Source organism: Toxotes jaculatrix, chromosome 2 (genome assembly GCF_017976425.1).
Source record: "Toxotes jaculatrix isolate fToxJac2 chromosome 2, fToxJac2.pri, whole genome shotgun sequence".
NCBI classification, from domain to species: Eukaryota; Metazoa; Chordata; class Actinopteri; family Toxotidae; genus Toxotes; species Toxotes jaculatrix.
The window spans coordinates 5,542,587-5,563,310 of record NC_054395.1 but is presented as its reverse complement, the minus strand read 5'-3'; the positions used below and the strand labels follow the sequence as shown (position 1 = coordinate 5,563,310).

Sequence of the window (20,724 nt, the reverse complement as noted above, 5' to 3'; positions counted from 1 at the left end):
TTCTTCCAATTTTCTCCATTTTTGAAGATATTTCAAGCTGCTATAATCACTGTTTTTATACTAACAATGAATGAAATTACAAAGTATAGCGTGAAAGTTTTTGGTTGTAGTGCTGAACCCACAGAAACTCATCAGAAACCCTGCATTTCCTCTGACCTCTTTGGAGCATTTTTGTGTCTTTTAATTAGTTGTTTTGGTTTTGGTTCTCCGCACCTTTACTGTTTTGGTTCAGTCTCACTCCTCTCATCTGTGCTGTGTGCAGGCAGCTGTTTTCAGCTCAATGCTACCTACCCCTAACAGACAAAGTTAATGATGAGCTGGTGAACATATTGGAGCATTCAGCAGCTAAAGAGCCAGGTACTTGCCTCAGGAGTTGGACTTGCCTTTGTGACGTGGCCAAAAACGCAACTCCAAATGAATGCTAATGTGTGAATAAGCTACTGTTTGCTAACATGTTTGCCATATCAATTAATGCGGGTTTAATCAATGTTTACGTGACTAAATATGAGGGAAAAATAAGCTGATGTTTAAGTGCACTAACAGAGCTATGATTAGACCAGTGATGATCTTACATATGCAGATGTCAAATATATCATATTTGTACAGATTTTCTCACATCACTGTGTACTTCAAGTGGTACTTTGGTATTTATTTAGATCAAGACTGATGAATTAATAGTAGATTTTTAGCTACTTCATCAAATGTACAAGTTTCACAACTGAGTCCAGTTTCAGCACGTCTTGTCTCTGTCTCTGACATGATTTGATGTAATGATAGTAAGTGAGATCAATGGAACAGAGTGGTAATGTTTTATCTCTTCTGTGCACTCTCTTAGGTCCTGGTGGTGCAGCAGTAGCTACCTCTGAACTGGATCCACTTACTGTCTCTGATTTATCAGCCGCCTTTGCCTCGCTCGCCCCTCTCTCCATCCGTCCATCATCCCTCCATCCCTGTCTGTAAGTCCGTCAGCCCGTCCGTCCGTCCATGGACTGGCCGTGACCCTGGAGGGAGGGGGACAGAAACGAAGAAAGAGCGGAGTCGCAGAGGAGACGAAAGAAAAGAAAGCTGGATTCATTCAGACGTCACGCTTCTGAAGTGCCCCTGCTCGCTGTCCTTCATCCCCCTCACCCTCCTCCTCCTCCTGTTATGGAGAATTAAAGGAGCAGTGGGAAGGCTAGGCCAAGATAGTGAGTACACAAAAATAACCCACCAACGCCCCTTCATTGCCCTTAAATAAAATTAAAGAAGGGTTTAGGTGTATCATTAGAATTACACATATTTAATCTAAGAAATTAAGGCAGAACTGAGATTCTGACTGTTGAGCACATGAACACCCCTCCACCAACCAAACGAAAGTGGAACTGAGGACAGACTACGGAGAGAAAGGAGGACCATAACAGAAAAAACCCTTACTGACATGTCAACAACAGCCACGATGGGTGAAATGGCAAACAGCGCAGTGGAGTTTTATCCCAAAGGGACGCGAGGCGGGGGCGGAGGAGGAGGAAGGGCAGATGGCAGCCATGCAGGGGGAGACTTTGGGGCCACAGTGAAGGAGCTCCGGGAGCTGATGGAGCTTCGAGGGGCCGAAGCCCTGCAGAAGATCCAGGACAGCTATGGAGACACAGAGGGGCTCTGCCAGAGACTACAGTCCAACACCACTGATGGTGAGCAGGCATGGATGGACGAATGGTTGAATGGGTTAAAAAGTATATGGAGGGATGAATGAATGAATAATGGAGGAGAGATTGTATGAATGGATGAGAGCACCGATGTATAAATAGACTGATGGAGGAATAGATGGATGGATGGATTTGTAGAGTGGATGAATGGATATGGGTTTAGCAGAGAGATGAATTGGTACACTGAGATTAGCTGAATGAAGGAGTGGAAGGATGGATGACATTGTTCCCTTGGCTGCAGTCACACATAAACACTTCTGCACGTGTGCTGCTGCTGCTGCTGCAGGCTGTGTCCACATCATGATTTCTACATCATCATTTGGCTCAAACAAATCAAAGTGTTTTGATCACAAAAACTGACCAAGCCGACACTCAAACAGGGATGCAGAATGAAATGAGAACATTTCCATCAAACAGTAAAAACACATTTTGTCACAGAGTGTGATCCAAGCTGCAGGAGGCAGGTTTTTGGTGGAGCTGGATGCATGGAGAACATGGGTGGATGAATTGATTGATGATTAGATGAGGGGATTATAGAGGATGAATGAATGGAAAGCTGACAAAGTAAATCAATAAATGGATGAACGGAGTAAAAGTGATCAAGGATTGACTTGAATCTCCAGTCGCATACTGGACTGTAACTATTTTCATAACTCTCTTTCTCAGTATTTTCAATATAGATTCGTCCATTTCATTTATAGTTAATTTATGAAGCTGAGAAGCTCAGAATTTGAGAAAATCGTCAAATCCTCACATTATAAAGCTGGAACCAGCAAATGTTTGGCCTTTTTGCTTGGGGGGGGGGGGGGGGGAAAAAGCCTCAAATCAAGAATGTAATCATCAAAATAGTTGGTGATTAGATGATCAATGAATTACTTAGCTAATTGTTACTCTAAATCATTATTTATATTAAGGATTTTCCAGTATTTTCTGGCAATGTAAAGACCATGAATCATAAAGATTAACAGTTTAATCTAAAGTGAAAATTATCAGTTGTTGCTGCTCTAATAAAAATCCATGTCTGTTAAAACTGACCAGAGCCCAAAGTGTGTCTTGAAATTACTGAATGCTTTGTGTCTTTGCTTAATACATAAATGAGTCCATTGATCTTGTCATTTGATCAATTGATTAATCAACTAACTGTTGACAGCAATAACTTCAAATAAGAAAAAGAAATTTAACAAAATGTAAATGAACTGTAATTTAATTAAATGAAATCCACCTGCACACACACACACAATATAACAAGTTAATATTATTATGTCAATCAAAGATTTGTAGTGACTGTTAAGGGAAGAATGTGAGTCTTTGTGTCTTCAGTGTGTGTGTGTTCATGCGCACACTTGCATGTTGTAACAGGGGTGTGGTACCACACGACGCCCACTCCTTCAACTAGTTTGTAACCTAGCAACACAACAGCAGAGAGAAGTTGGCTGGGAAAGTCAGCAAGAGAGAGAAAGATGACTGGGAACTGTGAGATGGAGATGGTGAGGAACAGAGAGGGGTGAATGGAGAAAGAGGTGTGTGTGTGTGTGTGTGTGTGTTCAAGTGTAAGCAAAGCAGAGAGAGAGAGAGATGGAGAAAAAGTGAGAGTTGGTGGGTGTTGAGTTACAGTATCTCTGTGTTGAGTGTTGCTAATTTGATACTGTGAGCCGGTCAGGAATCAGTGCAGCAGGTCCCAACAAACCCAGCGCGCACACACACACACACACACACACACACACACACACACACACACACACACACACACACACACACACACACACACACTCAGAGAGAGTCATGTATCTGCACTTGTCCCTACAAAGTGCAGTTGGCAAACAACACACAAACACACACACACAAACGCTGTCCTCCACACACTTTCGCACTGCGCTGACTTTCACAAATGACATACGGTGTCTTCTTATGTGAGAAACACAGAGGAAGGAAGATGTTTCCCACCTTGTAGAACCTTAATGCCATTACTCGAAACACCACTCAAACTTGTGACCGATCATTCAGAGCTCACAGCTCAAGATATTTTCTGCTCCAGATCTGAGTTTGACAGCTCCAAAAAAGCTTAGTACGACTGCAATAAAACTGATCACAGAGGAGGAACGTGAACTGGCTGATCAGGTGGGAAAATATGGGATAATAAGGGCTACACCAATACTGTATGACACACACACACACACTGGGGTAAACTACCTCATGCATACACATTATGATGCAGTTGATGGTCAACATCATCAGTAATGTGATACACAGTGCAGAGTGGGGGGTTAAACCGATACAGAATGGCCTCTCTCTCAGTCTCACACACACATACGCACATAAACACACCTATGGATACCCCAGCACTGCAGTATGAGACCACTGTATCCACACTGAAGAGAAAGAAAGGAGGAGGAGGAGAAACTGTGAGCATGAGGAAGAGGGAGTGAGAGGAAAAAGTGTGTGTGTGGTGATGGGGGGTGAGGGGTGAGGAGGGAAAGCTGGAACAGCTTGCCGCATTGTCAAGGACACATCAAGGGGAGATTGAGAGAGGGAGCAAAAGAGATGAGAGAGGCTGTGGAAGAGGAGGAAGAGGAGGGGAAGAATGGAGGGATGGATGAGTGGATGAGAAAGAAAGGGAGGGAGAGAGGGATGGACTAATGAAAGGAGGATACAGCTCGCTGTGATTACTCAGCATAAGGTCACCTGTTTTCTCTCTCTCTGTCTCTCTCTGCCTCGCCTTGGCCTGAACCCTGTTGAGCATCATATTGCTACACAACTCTTTGGCAAAGCTGGGGGCTACATATGACTCCCTGCAGCAAGCACATTGGACTAGGATGTCTCTAAACACACACACACGCACGCACGCACAGGCAAACTGACGCAAAGATACATACAAATTCCCGTTCCCCTCCCTGACAGCCAATCACAAAAAAAAAGAAAGAAAAAAAAAGCTCTGCTTCAGACCTATTACACCGAAAGAATGACATCACCTGTTGCTGGGCAGAAACCTGTTAGAGACAGGAAGCCCTGGACCTGATATCCTGGTCACCATGGAAACTAAATCACTTAGGGGTGAGGCTGAAGGGGAGAGGAGGGCTGAGTTAGCTGCCACAATTCACAGATTTGACTTTATGTGTTTTAAAATATTTTACTGGATAGTGAAAGTTTGTCTCATAGATTTCAGCTTTTTTGTTTTGATTTTGCATGTGTGTAGTGTGTCACCTGTGTCTACCTGCTAAATTGAATTTTATCTGCACTTGTATAATTCCACAAAGGTGTTAGCACAGAAATTTGCTCCACCTTTATAGTCACTCATCTTTTTCTACGTGTGTCTCTCATTGTCTCGACCTCCCGCTCCATGTTCCAGGTCTCAGTGGAGACCCGGCGGACCTGGAGCGTCGACACCAGACATTCGGCCAAAACTTCATCCCCCCGAAGAAACCCAAGACTTTCCTGGAGCTTGTGTGGGAGGCCTTACAGGACGTCACACTCATCATCTTGGAGGCTGCAGCCATCATCTCCCTCGGCCTCTCTTTCTACCAGCCTCCCGGAAAGGAAACCGAATGTGAGGACGGAGGGGGGTTGGGATGGATCATTTAAGGGTGAAGCTCAATGTGAAAAAGAGGTGGAGGTTAGAGTTGGAGAGAAAAAGAAGGGGAGAGACTTAGAAGTGAGGAAGAAGATGAATCACCATCAGCATACAGTATTGTCTTATCACCAGTATCTTGGTTAAAGAGGAGAGCAGGAATGAGACGTAGAGGAAGCTAAGGCTGTAGGAAGAGAAGAACCACATTCAGGAGGTTGAAAAACACCTTTGGCTCTCCACAGAACGAGGTGAGAGCTAAAGACAAGGGAGAGTGATGAAACAGTGCTAAAATGAGCCTGGGCAAAGTTTGCTCAGCATTTTGCCAGTGCGTGCCAGTTACGTGATGATGCTGTGTATCAGTAACACAAGTGGAAAAGAGTCATTAATTCACAAAAAATCTTAGCTCAACACCCACCTACTGAACCGTTAACCACAAATGACAAAATCTGCCCAAATCCAACCTGCTGATACGATACCACTGAAAAAAGCTGGTAAGTGGACCTTGAGCTAAGATAATTTGGTCAAACTATCATTTGCAAGATTTAACCTTCACAAGAATTATTAAATCAGCAAACTTTCTCAGTATGATCAATTCCACAGCAATATCTAAAAACATTTGCATCTGTAAGTGGTCATACCTAAACAACAGCTGAGAGAAGAACAGAGTTTTATCAAAGAATGTGGTGCAGCTGAGCTGACATTGTACTCTTATGTCTGATTTCACTCTTACACTGAGTGACACTCAACTGATTGTCAAATGACATTTACAAATTTACAAATAGAAAAGTATTTCCATCAAAAGAAACGCGATTCTCATTTTAGAGATCAATTTTCTGGAGACGATGTTAATTACACATGCACACACACACACACACGTATATATTTTTTTTCTTGGTGTTTGGGTAACTCAGAAAGATCTGCTGTGTAATGATCTAATCATCTTTATTGGTTTCATGGTTAAAAGGTGAAAATGCACCAGATAAGAGAAAACTAAAACAATAGACAAAAGCCTGTGAGACAAAAAGTGAAAGGGATTACCAAATTGTTGCCATTAGCTTTCTGGGTCTGTTTACCACTGTGACAGGTCATGATGATAGGGAGGAAGTGGGCTCAGCTGACAGAAAGAGAAAATATGGGACACTGCGGCTCTGTCTGAAACCACATAGTGCACTCTAGATAACAACAACACACGTAAACTTTCCTCACATTAATTTCATTAGGTATGGTGGTGCAACATAAGTATTTGTAGTCATGTATTGAATGTCAAGAACCTTTTTTTTTTCCTTTTTTAAATTTGTTAAAGGTAGTAAGTTATAGGATAAACACAAACTCTGCAGTCAGCCATGTTATTTGTTTTAGGTCAAACCTAAATGTCTCACCGTGGCTCACCAGTAGGAAGCTGTTTTGTTTTCTTTGATTTCGCTTTCCGTCTTATATTTGATAACTTAATTAGATTCAGTTGTGATGTCATGTCTCCCTCTCCAGCATGTGGGAATGTGGCAGCGGGTGGAGAGGATGAAGGCGAGGGTGACACTGGCTGGATAGAGGGTGCGGCCATCCTGCTGTCTGTCGTGTGTGTCGTCCTGGTGACGGCGTTTAATGACTGGTCTAAAGAAAAGCAGTTCCGGGGTCTACAGAGTCGGATTGAGCAAGAGCAGAAGTTCACTGTCGTGCGGAAAGGAAATGTCATACAGATCCCTGTGGCTGACATGGTGGTGGGGGACATGGCCCAGGTCAAATATGGTGAGGAGACCATTGCAAATGCTTATTATATTAATAAAAAACAAATAATAAAGCGACCTACAAATATTTTTACTTTCATTTAATCTGTTTATATTTTGTTTCTAACTGAATAATTAATTGTACACCCAATAGACTACCTAAAAAAAAACAAAAACAATTTAACAATGCCCACCACAAGACTACTAGACGAGAGCCAGCAGGTCATTAGCTTATCTTAGCATAAAGACTGGAAACAGGGGGAAACAGCTAGCCAGAGCCATGCCAACTGTTCTCCCTCCATCCAGTCTTTATTCTAAGCTAAGCTAATCATCTCATGGCCATATGTCACTTCACATTTATCATAAGCTTGAGTGGTATTTATCTTCTTCTCTGACTCTTGGCAAACATATTGTTAATATATCTGCTATACTTGCACTGCTATTCTCTGTAAAATGTAGTGGTATGTATCACCTACCATGTCTTTTTTAGGCACCCATGCATTGACATGTCCCTAACAAAAAGGACATAAACTACAAGGTGAATAAAATACTGATCTGTGCACGTCTCTGTTCAGGGGACCTGCTGCCAGCTGATGGTATCCTGATTCAAGGAAATGATCTGAAGATAGATGAGAGCTCTCTCACAGGAGAGTCTGACCATGTACGCAAGTCTGTGGATAAGGACCCAATGCTGCTCTCAGGTTAGTTTTCATGTTTTTGAATTTTGTTTCTGCCACAAAGCCGGGACTACTTGGAGGATATCATCAGGCCACCCTGACAATCTGATTGGTGTATATAATAACAAAAATACCTGACAGGTAAGTATACCAAATAAATACTACTTATTGATGTTGAGTTGAACTCAAGATTTCATATTACAGATTTATGAATAGTGAGCTTTATGGGAAATGTATGTCGGTTAAGACAGATTACTCCTTCACAGTATCCTTCATAACATTTTCCTTATATAAACTGTACCTCTTGTATTGATCTTGAATTCATGATGTGATGTTCATCCTGTTGTTCTGTGGCCTGGATGTGCTAAGCACCATGTAGTGCAGGATACTTGAAGCAATAGAAAAATACACTAACTTGTCAGTGTATTAGGAACACCTAGTTAAAACCAATATGAACACACCTGCCAACATGATGCAATGCAGTTCAACAGCACTACAGACTACATCGTCCAAAATGATCACACTGTTGAGCTAGAGATCATGTTGTGATGGAATCACACCAACCGTGGTGCCCTTCAACATGTTGATGTTCCGATCCATGAGTCCTCAGTACTCATGAGTCGGCCCACAGCCATCTTTGAACTCAGCCTTCATTTTGATCTCAGCGACACACCTATAAAGTTTCATGACTGCATCTTGCACAGTGACAAAATCTGACCACAGACAGGCAGACATATACTATAATCCACCTCTGTTGTAGATCTCACTTTTTGCCATGATGGTACACTTACACACATAACCCCAACTCTCGCTTAAACCTAATGCTAACCTGAACCCTAAAACCAAGTCCTATTCCTAGGTGGCCAGATTCACAACAACTGTTAGCATCTTTTTAAGGTGATAATACATCAGTGTTGTGTGTACTGCCCCTAGATTGGGGCAGGTCAGGTCAGGTCCAGAACATGGTTTTGACCTGTCCACTAAAATCTATCATTCACTGAGAATGAACCTTATAAAGAAGCTTACAAAAATTAGCAAGATCACACCTTGTTGTTTCCTATTTGTGGTGTCCACTTGGGGGTGCGCCTTTGCAAGCACCACAGGTTTCTTGATTTAACTAAACCAGTAATCTGATTGGATGTTAAGGTACCCATGTGATGGAGGGCTCGGGCAGGATGCTGGTGACAGCTGTAGGTGTCAACTCGCAGACGGGCATCATCTTCACCCTACTGGGTGCTGGAGAGATGGAGGAAGATGGGAAGGAGAAGAAAGGTGAGTGGAAGAGTGGAACCAGAGGAGAGATGCTAAATCATACAGAAATGGTGTTTTGGACTATAATGAGTGAAAGATTGTGATATTTTTGTTGGAGATACGCTGCAGCTTTCTGTAGTTTTGTCAGCTCATATAACAAGATGAACAGACTTAATATTTAGTGATACACCAGAAGCACAAGTGGTTATGTTCTTGAAACATGAAAACCAATAGAAGAAGTAGACAGATGCTAACAAGACAATCTCTTACATCGCTACCGTCTCCATGGATGAATACTTCAAACTGATCTTGAGTCAGTTAATGTGTACTCACACATTAGGTGTTCAGGTGTTCAAGGGGTCAGGGGCCTCCGTTTGAAGTGATTGTTAATAATTCTTGCTGGAAAGTTAATTAAATGACTAGAATGAAATGCAAAACGAACACAAAGAGATGCAAAAAAAACCCTATAAGTACTTGTTTTGTGTCTCCTTCAGTCTGAGGGGGCTTGTTTGCTTTTATGTGGGAGTGGTGGGGGCTTTAACATGTCTGTGCCCAGGGCTCCATTGTCACATAATCTGTTCATGCTCACACACTGCAGGATGCGTGTGTAGGTGTGTGTATAGTTAGTTGGGTGCCTAACTGATTTCAGATAAGAACTTCAGCAGGAAACACAGCAGTTTAAACTCATAGATAATTCAGCCCACATCCTCTCCATCCCTCTCTCTGCTCCCTGTTTTCCTCGTTCCCCTTCACTGTCACACACTCTTATGTCCTCACTCTCTGCTTATCCATCTTTTTCTGTTTCTCTGGCTTGCTCTCTTGTTTACCCCACTCCCGTGCTCTCTTTCACTTTCCTGTCTCTGCCGATGCCCTCCCCTGTTTCTCCTTCCTTCCCTTAATCTGAGAGAGAGAGAGGCTGCAGATTGAATCAATTATTGAGAGAGCAGGGGAGAGTGAGGGAGCTGGGGAGATTCAGGGAAGAGTGTTGGTTTGTCAATGCATGAAGCATTAGTCTATGCTCAAATTTGTTTTGGAAGGGCCCTGCAGTCAGAGCAGAGCTGCAGACAACAACAGAGGTTACACATACTTTCAGAAGCACTTAAGGTTAATATCATTACCGGTGCACTCATCCATGCTTCTGCCACTGCAGTTCTCACTTCTGCAGGGGAATGTGTGTAGCATTGTAGGCATAATAAAAAAAAAAAAAAAGAGAAAATATGTGTGGCATCCTGGAACGAAGAAATAGACAGAAACAAATTAGCTGATGATGCCTCTTTTATGAAAAAAATAGTTTTATCTCTTGTCGTCCTCAGTCTGTTTTCAAAGTGTTAGTTGCATACTAGGATGTATTGCACTCAGTGTAGCCTTTGTGGGTTGGATCATTCAGACAGTCATTTACTGGAGTTAATGCATTATTCATAAGACTTCCACAAATGCCATAACTTGTTAGTTTTTCCTCATGCAATGTGGGTTTGCTATGGGGCTGTTTACTTTTCTCTTTGATCTGTCTCTCATTTTGAAATTGAGGTTATATTCATTTTATTTCTTATTCTATATAGTCATCTACAAACATTCTACTGGTTCAGTCGTGCGTACAAACACATTCACTACTTGAGTTTTTTATTCTTCCCTTTTTGCCCTCTTTTGTTTGTCCTTTTTGCCAAATCCTCTCATGTGCCCCCAAAACCTTCTTTCCTCACACATCCCCCCACCAGAGGACAGTACTCAGTTGCTCATCTCTACAGATGCCAGTCACAACACAGTCACCAATGGTATGTGAGCATAAAGTTGTCTGCCCTGCTCCTTTCCTCAGCCAATGAATGGACCCCAGTACACAGTGCAGTAAAGTGACAGTGACCTATTATGGACTTATAGATATAAAAATGTCTCTCAGTCTCTTGACCCAGTGTATGAAGATGTGTGTACCTTTATTACTCTTCCCTTCGGTATTGTTTCTTTGTGCTTTTTTGTTTCTGGAAGTGTGTCTTTGGCTGTCCTGAGATCAGAAATATGAACTGTTGATGTCAGTGTCCTTGGCAATGTGAACTCTACTTTTTCCTAACAGTTTGTCTTCCTGTTCCCTCATCCTCATGTCTACCTCTGTCTAACTCACCCTCCTTTTCTCTCAGGAAAACAACCGGACGGAGCTGTGGAGAACAATCAGAACAAAGGTAAGAGCTGATGATATTGTGTGTGTGTGTGTGTGTGTGTGTGTGTGTGTGTGTGTGTGTGTGTGTGTGTGTGTGTGTGTGTGTGTGTGTGTGTGTGTGTGCGTGTGTGTGTGTGTGTTTAAAGCTTGGTTTGGATATGGGATGAGCCTTCTCCACCTTCAAGTGCTGTGCTGAAAAGAGTGTATATGTTTTGTGTATGTTGCAGCCAAGAAGCAGGATGGGGGCGTTGCCATGGAGATGCAACCCTTGAAGAGTGCAGAGGGAGGGGAGGTAGAGGACAGAGAGAAGAAGAAGACCAACGTTCCAAAGAAAGAGAAGAGTGTGTTGCAGGGCAAGCTTACCAAACTGGCTGTTCAAATCGGCAAAGCAGGTAATGGAACGTCATACGTGAACGGGGCAGGCTTCACACTCTGTTAGCAGTTGTTTAGGAACTTTCCACACTTGAAATCAACGCACTGAGTAGATTGTGTAGTCGTCAGTCCCAGTGCAGCAAGGTTCTTCCTGAATACAAGAAATGAATTGTTGGAGTTGTGTGAAACTTTGCACCCAAGCTGCAACTCCTCATACTTACATATGAACTGTGTTTTATTAATGCTGGATAACAGTCATGTAGAGGGTGATATTCTCAGGTTCTACAGTATCAACTGTGATAGACTGTGATCACACAGGTACAGGAGTGAAGTGAATAATGACGCACAGCTTTGTTCTTCATTCACTGGCCATACATTACCTCAGACCTAAAATAAAAAACAGACACATACAGTAAAGTCAGATCAGGCGGCTGATGGAGTGACACTCTGATAAATTGTCCCTTCTTTGAATCTCCCTACAGGTTTGGTGATGTCAGCCATCACCGTCATCATTCTGGTGCTCTACTTTGTCATCAACACGTTTGTCGTCGAAGGTCTGTTCCCAACAAACACACAATTCTTGATTTCTGGCATGTTTTCCTCACATCAGTCTTTTCCTGTTGTGTTAAATGTTTACCACTCTGCTCTGTTTGTGACTCCCTCTTTAAAGCAGACTATTTGTTTGGCCTTAATATGCAGTGTGGTGTGTGTTGCAGGTCGCGCTTGGCTGACAGAGTGTACTCCGGTCTACATCCAGTACTTTGTCAAATTCTTCATCATTGGAGTCACTGTGCTGGTGGTGGCTGTCCCAGAAGGCTTACCTCTTGCTGTCACCATTTCTCTGGCTTACTCTGTCAAGGTAGACCCATCCCTCCAGTTTAATGAATGCTGATCAAATGGAAATATATAATATATAACACTGTGCAGGGAGGCCATGTTGGAAACAGCCAGGTGAAGGAGGTGTGCAACAACCAGACTTAAGTAATATAGACTTTTAAGAGAGGAATCAGAAGGCTGATGTGGGTCTGTTGGCTAACTTAGATTAGCACAAAGACTGAAACAGCCTGGCTCTGCTCAAAGGTAAGTATATCATGCAAAGAACCCATAAAATAACTAAAAAATACAGATATAGAGAACAAGGTTCATGATAAGAATAGAACTTAATAAATATAAACAGGTGTAACTTAATAATTTTCAGTTCATTTAAAAAAGCAGGAAGATTACGTTAAACCAATGATGATGACGATTTCCTTTATTTTGAAAAACTTGTTTCAGTCCTGTTGCAGTCTAATAGAAAAAATTCTCAGTTTCTAAGATATCATGAATAATGTCAGTGCAATCATCAGTTGTAGGTATTTATGGCCATAGCACTATGTAGTGATGGGTTTTCTACCAGCAGCTTTTAGAATCCAGATTGGTATCTGACGTTAGAGGTAACATTCTCTGAAGGCAGAGCTCACTAAATATGATTTTAAGTGGGGTTTAGAGAGTTAATAATCCAGCAGTTTTTATAGAATTAAAAAAAAAAATTGAACTAAATATGATTAAAAAAGTAAATTTCATCATTTTGTATTTCTTAGATTTATAAAAAATGTATATAAATGCACTTTTTTGAATCTAAGGCCCCCAACTTCATTGTGTGTGTGTGTCCCCCGACAGTTATGAAACCAACCCCTATGCCCTTGATTGCACTGTTTTTTCCAAACTCTTAAACTGCACAGCTGTGTGTGTTATAGGTCACTGGAGGATTTTCTGACTAAGAAATTTCAGTCTGTCGCTGCTAATATCTTTAGGGGGCAACCTAGTATGACCACACTTGTGGATAGTCACATTGGCTAAATCAGTCTTCCGGTCATTCAGTCAACATTACAAACTTTGTTCTTACTTCGGTGTCCTTTCTGGAAAGTATTGTAAGATTCAGTCAAAGGCAGCGCAGAAAATAAGCCCGGTGTCTGATATCCTCTGGAAGTTTGTTGCAGTAACCTGATGACTTGAGAGGTTGAGAGGGTTCACACAGTAAAAGATGTATTTTGGTCCTAAGCCAAATGTTATCAGTTGTGTCTGCATTTAGATAAAGAGCAAGGTAAATGTAGATGTTTCTTGCATAATCATGATAGTTGCTGTTATTGTTTTGTATAATGTGTCCTAATGGAAGCATGTAAATATTAAATGGAAGAGATCTAACAATTGAGCCTTGGGGAACCCCCACACATCATGTTTGATAATGTGGGGATGTATAATTACCAACTGAAGCAAAATAGTTCCTGTCCTGAGGATGTGACTTGAATCACCATAGCCCTACGCCTGAGCTCCCAGCCCAGATTTCCAGTCTGTCCAGTAGTATTATATAGTCGACTATGTGAAAGGCAGCACTTAGATCTAATAAGACTAGAACTGAAATGTTGAATGAATCAGTTTCAAATGCAGTATCATCCAGATTCAAGATCAGAGTGTGCAGCTATTTTCAGAAAAGATACTGGATAAGGTTGTGTATAAATCCACTGGTCTTCAATGAAAACAGTTACTAATTAATGACATTCATTTGCATCAGTGTTATGTATGGTTATTTTCCTCATTTACTGCATGTACAGTGTGTAATAGGCTGCTGCACAACACTACAGGCACAACATTTTTTTCTTTAAATATATCTTGAGTGTAAAAAAAGTATCATGTTTCATGTAAATCATCTAAATTTTCATTGAAGTGAACAGATTCTGAATTTTCCCTGCCTCCCTCTCTCCTTCCCTTCATCAATCCATTTCTGTCTGCCACTGTCCTTCTGTCCCCCTTCTATCCATCATCTTTAACTCCCACCCCCCACCCTTTCTTCCACCCCTCTCACATCCCTCTGCTCTCCATCACTCTCTGATATGTAGAAAATGATGAAAGACAACAACCTTGTACGCCACCTGGATGCTTGCGAGACCATGGGCAATGCCACGGCCATCTGCTCCGACAAGACCGGCACCCTCACCACCAACCGCATGACTGTGGTGCAGACCTATATAGGTGAGCAACAAGCAAAGAAATTCATAAATTATAATGAAATAAAATTCATGAATTAACCATTCTCACTGCACTGGAATGTATCTCAGATAATTAACAGTGACAACTGCATTTCTAAAAAAAGAAAAAAAAAAACTTGGCCTGGTTCTGTTTTTTTTTTTTCATGCTCCCACTCAGTGGCATTACAATGTTAGTTATCATTGTTCTGCAGATGATGCACAATTTTATATTTGTATAATAAATAGTATAATTGTTGCTGTTATTAGTTAGTGCAGTCATTTTTAATTGTAGGAAATCCCTCTCCATCCACAGAGGATCAAATGGTTACTTAAGCAATGTAGAATTGCACTTTTAGTCCCTAGTATGGGTCGAACATGAAAAATACTGTGTCCTACACTTCTTGTAATGCAGTTCAGTACCATCTTGTGGCAGTGGCATCAGTGCTGCTATAAATTTGTAGTCGCTAAGCCTAAGATGAGATGGCCCTAATGACATTAGGGCTATAGGAACTTAACTTCATGTGTAAAATTGGTGGAGTGTCCCATTATGTGCTGTCAAAAATGTACTACATAATGCTGTACTACATGGCTCCCCAAAAACTCAGATCAAGATCATTATATCACTAACAATCACCACTGTAACCAATAGAAATAAACTTCTATTTTATGGCAGAGAAGCCTTTTGTTTATCACTCGTTATTTTCATTGTCGGGTCTACAGATGGGAGAATAAATTAAAATAAATTATTTTTCTCTAATAAGTAAATTTTTCTTGGAGTCTTTATATATATATAAATATCTATATAGTCTGAGTTCTTATTGTATCTGCTCTTTGCTGCTGCAACGGTGTAATTTCCCCATTGCGGGACTATTAAAGGTTTATCTTATCTTATCTTAAATACACAGAAAATTGTCCAGATATACTCATCAATATCATGCCCTGTTCATATTATTAGATATATGATGGAGGTAACAGCAGCAGATGTGAAGGTAGCATGCAGGCTGAATGTACAGAGATTATTATTCATATGTATTAAAGTTAGATTGTTGTTGCCCAGGTGATGTGCACCACCGTGTGGTCCCAGACTCTGGACAGATCAACCCCCGGACACTGGACCTATTAGTCAATGCTATTGCCATCAACAGCGCCTACACCTCCAAGATCTTAGTGAGTCATGCACTAACAGAGATGGCATTGTTTTGCAGAAAGTCATTCTCTGGCTTTATTCATTTTATTTATTTATTTTTGGTTTCCTCTTGCCTCATCCATCTCCTGTCTCCTTTTCATTTTTCCCTCTCTGATCCTCTCACTGCCTTCTTTAATCTACTACCCCAACTTGCTTCAATCGTACTGTCCATCAGCCACCTGATGTGGAGGGGGGTCTGGCCAAGCAGGTGGGCAACAAGACGGAGTGCGGCCTGCTGGGATTTGTATTAGACCTACAGCAGGACTACACCCCTGTGAGAGAGCAGATCCCTGAGGAGAGACTGTACAAGGTAAGCAAACATGCATGAGTAGTCGTCTGTGTGTAGCAAGACAGAATTTACCTACTGCAGCCTTGACACAGGGCTTTGTCACACTTTATTTGAATTAATATTTTCTCCTTCACTCTTTATTTATATGTGTTCATATGTGCATGTGTAAGGTGGCCACAGGAGGTTTCTAAGAATATGTTACAATATGTTGACATTTCTATATATTAATGAAAAACATACATGAATGAATAAATAAATGAATACAGAAAATGCCATAGTAGAACTGTACAGCAAAACTCTCCATATTTTGGCAGTATGCTTTTCTGCACAGGCACATTCGAAATGACAGCTTGAAGCTCAAATGGTAGCTTGGCACACTCAGGGTACCCTGAAGTAGGTCAGAATACACAATTGCAGTCTGTTGCACTTTTGATGATGTAGCAGGTCATAATCTGCATTGTGTTTCATCGTGGACAAGGATCACGCTCGCTGGGCTATCTTTCAGCAGTTTATTGCAAGGCACCACAGATGGCACCAGCACAACATTGCTGCAGTTGTAGAGAAACAAAACAGTCACAGGGTCTCTCTCTCTCTCTTTCTCTCATACATGCTCCCGGTACCCGCCCAGAGAAAGACAGCATAATATGCACCAACATCACAACAAAACGTTGAGTCTAAAAAGAAGAGATTTGCACTGAGTAGAAAAAGAAGGAATTTACAGGCTCTCTCTCTCTGTCTCTGTGTAATACCATGAACAGAGTCACAACATGCATTACATCTACAGTAGCTGATGTAAGGAAAAAATAACAACTGAATTACTTGTATAAAATCCTAAATTCCTTTGTCGCACTATAGCTTTGTGCCATATTGTACCCAGTACACCATGGATCACCATTTTACAGGGTCTTTGGTAAACTTTAATGCTTCAAAACTTCAACACTGGTAAAATAAAAAGTTGTCTTTTCCCTACAAAACGGTGTCACATAGAGTTTTACATTATTATACACAGTCATACTTGTTCTCAGTCCCTATCTGTTTTTAGCTAGGTCTAAGAATGGACTCCATTATCTTAAAAACAGATCTCAACACACTGAGACTCACATCATCACTTATTCATAACTGGCTTGGTTAGACATGAGCTATGATAAGTGTGTAGCTGATTGCAGTTGCTTCACAATGATTCTGCATCCTGAGCCTGACATCATCGTTTATTACATTGATGCGGGTGTAAACCCTCAGGGACAACATCCAGCACACTCAGAGCTGTGTTTCTAGTCAGGGTTATGTCTTTCTACATCTCTCTCTCTCTCAGGTGTATACATTCAACTCAGTGCGTAAATCCATGAGTACAGTGATCAAGCTGCCTGACGGCTCCTTCCGCCTCTACAGCAAAGGAGCTTCTGAAATCATGCTGAAGAAGTGAGTGACAGGGGAGGATGGGGGAGGTGGACAGAGGAACAAGTTGTCCTGATGACATTAGGTAATGTGAATAAATAGAGGCGAACCTTTTTTTTCTGTCACTATTTTCTGCTCTGTCTCTCTCTCCAGGTGTTCCTACATCCTAGATGCCAATGGAGAACCACGCAGTTTCCGACCACGTGACAGAGATGAGATGGTCAAACAGGTGAGACGTGATCATTTAAAGCTGCTATGTGCAGAATAGTATCTTCAGTTACTCTAAAATTTAACAATGGACGATGGCATCATGTCTCCTGAGCTATGTCATCCCCCATCTCTCTATACTGCTCTCTGCAGTCTCTGTCTAATGAAGGCAAACATGCCTCAAAAAATACTCAATGGAGTAGTTTTTTGGAAATACACTTATACACTTTCTTGCAGAGAGTTAGATGAGAAAATTGATACCACTCTTACCACTCTACGATGAGAGTGAACCGGAACAGTGTTGTGGTCAATGAGCTGTTACAGATTCAGCTGATGATCCTTTATAGGCTCATTGCTGCCAGTGACCCCCACAGTTTCACATCGTTCTCGCAGTAATTTCATATATTTTTATTTTAGAAATACCAATTTGGTAGGTGTACTTTTGGACTGTGGTCGGAGCCGGGTTAGCTGTTTCCCCCTGCCTCCAGCCTTTATGCTAAGCTAACCTGCTGACACCAGTTAAATAGAGTATTAGCATACAGATATGAGAGTGGTATCAGTCTTCTCATCTTACCCTCAGCAAAAACAATTATTATATTATATTATATTATATTGTATTATATTATATTATATATTATATTATAGCATAAGTACAAAGTTACAAATAAGTATATTATATGAAGTAAATTATATAATATCAAATGATTCCTTTTTTAAATGGTTCTGATATCATTGTTGTAATGGCTGCAGAACATAAGATCATGTCATCTGGTTTCGTCTGTGTGTTGCTTTCTGTTCAATGCTTTCTTATGCCCCAGTTATTGCCTCGTGTCTGATGTACTAATCGTTCAGTGAGACGTTGCATTGATGATCAGTGATGATCATATCTGAGATAAGCCATTCTGTGTCTCTGTCACTGAAAGGCTGTTAGTTCATCTGAAGACACTCACAGATTGTGTGTAACAAGATGCTGTAAATGAAGTTATTACATCCTGAAACTGTCATGATAATCATAACATTCACCCAGAGTCCTGTCACAAAGATCCTCTGTACAGGCTCTGCTACTTAGCTTATCTCTCATGATGTTACTTTCTGAAATCTGCTGAAACTCTGTAAACAAGCTGCTTCACTGATTCAGTCTGCTTATACTGTACCTTAAATATCCAACAGCAAAAATATCTTTCACACTTTATAGATAAGCAACCACAGTTGCAATCACACTAAACACTGTAAATATTACTGAACAGAATGTGAGCGAAAACTATGGCATCAGCATTGGCAGACTTACATATATGGTCTGCCAATTCCAATATATCCTCCAAATCTGTTTTACATAAAACTGCTTCTCTACATGAGTCTAGTTGTAACTAAAATCTTCAGCAGCAAAACACATGTATTTGTTCCACATACAGTAGATTAGCCTGTGCAGGCTGAGCGAGCATTATTTCACTGACTGACAGGCTGACTGGCCTGAATTTGACTGATGAACACAGCTTGTGCCGTGAGAAAAATAACTCTGCTCCTTACACAACTTTATTCCAGCTCAGTTGTTCAGTTTGCATTGTGGCAGCCTTATGTCACCTCTCCTTTACATCACATTGTTTTCCCTCTGCTGTCTGCAGTAGGCTGGAGGTCTTTTCCCTGCAGCCGTGTCAGAGACATAAACTTCAGACTGTATTAGCAGCTACACCCAGTTTTATGCGTCAGATATTGGATTGTAAATAACATTTGGGGAGTAAGTTGAGCAGTCTGTGGTGTGATTTTGAATTTGGTTTAATTTTGTAGGCTGGTTTTCTTACCAGAGCTGTAATGATGATTGATGAATAGGTGATTGAGCCAATGGCATGTGAGGGGTTGAGGACCATCTGCATTGCATACCGTGACTTGCCATCTAATCCGGAGCCAGAGTGGGACAATGAGGCAGAAATAGTGACGGAGCTGACCTGCATCACTGTGGTTGGGATAGAGGACCCAGTGCGGCCTGAGGTAGGGTACAGTGGTGTGCGTGCGTTTTTGGTTTCATCTGGTACTGTGAATTTGTGTGATCCATAATCTGCATTTAAAAAATAACTGGTATTGTATTTTGAACAAATTTCCCTGTCCCTCTAAGGTGCCTGAGGCCATCCGTAAGTGTCAGCGTGCAGGCATCACAGTGCGAATGGTGACTGGTGATAACATTAACACAGCCAGGGCCATTGCTGCTAAATGTGGCATCATCCACCCTGGGGATGACTTTATCTGTCTAGAGGGCAAAGACTTCAACCGACGAATCAGGAACGAGAAAGGAGAGGTGAGTTGGGGTCTTGTTAAAAACACATTTAAGAAAAGTTTTCTATTTCTGTGCTAAATAAAGTTTGGTTTTAACAAAACATGTATGGTGAGAGGAACCCACTTCAAAATCCCATTGACATAAGTGCTTTGATCTAGCCTCTAATTTCTACTGTCAGTCAGAGGTGTACACATAATGCACACTGAAAATGAATGTGTACTGTTCAAGTACTGATGCATTTTCTTTGTAAAACAATACTCAAACCTGTGTTTTTTCATACAAATGCACAAGCACTGACTGGGCTATAGTTACTTAGTTGTGTTATTTATTGTGTCATACACACACATGTGTTCATCCCATGTGAAGCTATAATTGTTCTATCAGAAGAACTCATCAGAAACACTTTATTAAAAAGTGCAGCTTTTAAATCATCATATAATGAACACTAAAAACACAAGGCTGTTGCTCCTAACTCACATTACAGGGAGGCTATTAAATGGCTTGTAAAATACCTACCAAAATTTCCTTGAGCCCAAGGTGGCATCTTAAAATTAAAAACATATTTAGTTTACTTTGATATACGACAAAGAAAATCTGTAAATCCTCTCATTTCAGAAGAAGAAACCAGGCTTCTTTAAAATGACTGATACACATTATGTTTCCTCCATCACACCTGTGTGCTGTCAGATCTGCCTAACACACACACACTGAATCAACAGTGACATCTAGTGAAACAAGGAAATAATTAATAGCTTCTCTATTGTTTATTCATCATCACGCAGTCTTTCCCCCCTTTTCTCTCCATCTGACTGACAGATTGAGCAGGAACGCATCGACAAAATCTGGCCCAAACTCCGTGTGTTGGCTCGATCCTCACCAACCGACAAACACACACTGGTTAAAGGTGAGATTTATTAACCTAAACACGCACATACATTCATTCACACACACACACT

The 20,724-nt window shown here is 41.2% G+C and overlaps 1 protein-coding gene across 7 annotated transcripts in view; it reads left to right on the top strand.

The window, feature by feature from the left end:
* The first annotated feature begins 1,417 nt into the window (after positions 1–1,417).
* Positions 1,418–20,724, top strand: part of atp2b3b (ATPase plasma membrane Ca2+ transporting 3b) — a 35,385-nt gene continuing 16,078 nt past the window's right edge. For 2 of the 7 annotated variants that reach the window (XM_041048920.1, XM_041048898.1), the window contains exons 1-17: positions 1,436–1,667; positions 5,029–5,226; positions 6,733–6,990; positions 7,544–7,669; positions 8,792–8,929; positions 11,026–11,067; positions 11,273–11,437; positions 11,900–11,971; positions 12,134–12,276; positions 14,294–14,426; positions 15,480–15,589; positions 15,784–15,918; positions 17,210–17,316; positions 17,446–17,521; positions 19,327–19,485; positions 19,610–19,789; positions 20,585–20,672. In XM_041048920.1, coding sequence (XP_040904854.1) covers positions 1,436–1,667; positions 5,029–5,226; positions 6,733–6,990; positions 7,544–7,669; positions 8,792–8,929; positions 11,026–11,067; positions 11,273–11,437; positions 11,900–11,971; positions 12,134–12,276; positions 14,294–14,426; positions 15,480–15,589; positions 15,784–15,918; positions 17,210–17,316; positions 17,446–17,521; positions 19,327–19,485; positions 19,610–19,789; positions 20,585–20,672 — 2,362 coding nt within the window. Of the gene's footprint in view, positions 1,668–5,028; positions 5,227–6,732; positions 6,991–7,543; positions 7,670–8,791; positions 8,930–10,611; positions 10,669–11,025; positions 11,068–11,272; positions 11,438–11,899; positions 11,972–12,133; positions 12,277–14,293; positions 14,427–15,479; positions 15,590–15,783; positions 15,919–17,209; positions 17,317–17,445; positions 17,522–19,326; positions 19,486–19,609; positions 19,790–20,584; positions 20,673–20,724 lie in introns of all 7 variants that reach the window. The other 5 variants (XM_041048903.1, XM_041048912.1, XM_041048891.1 and 2 more) reach the window with 5 other exon arrangements.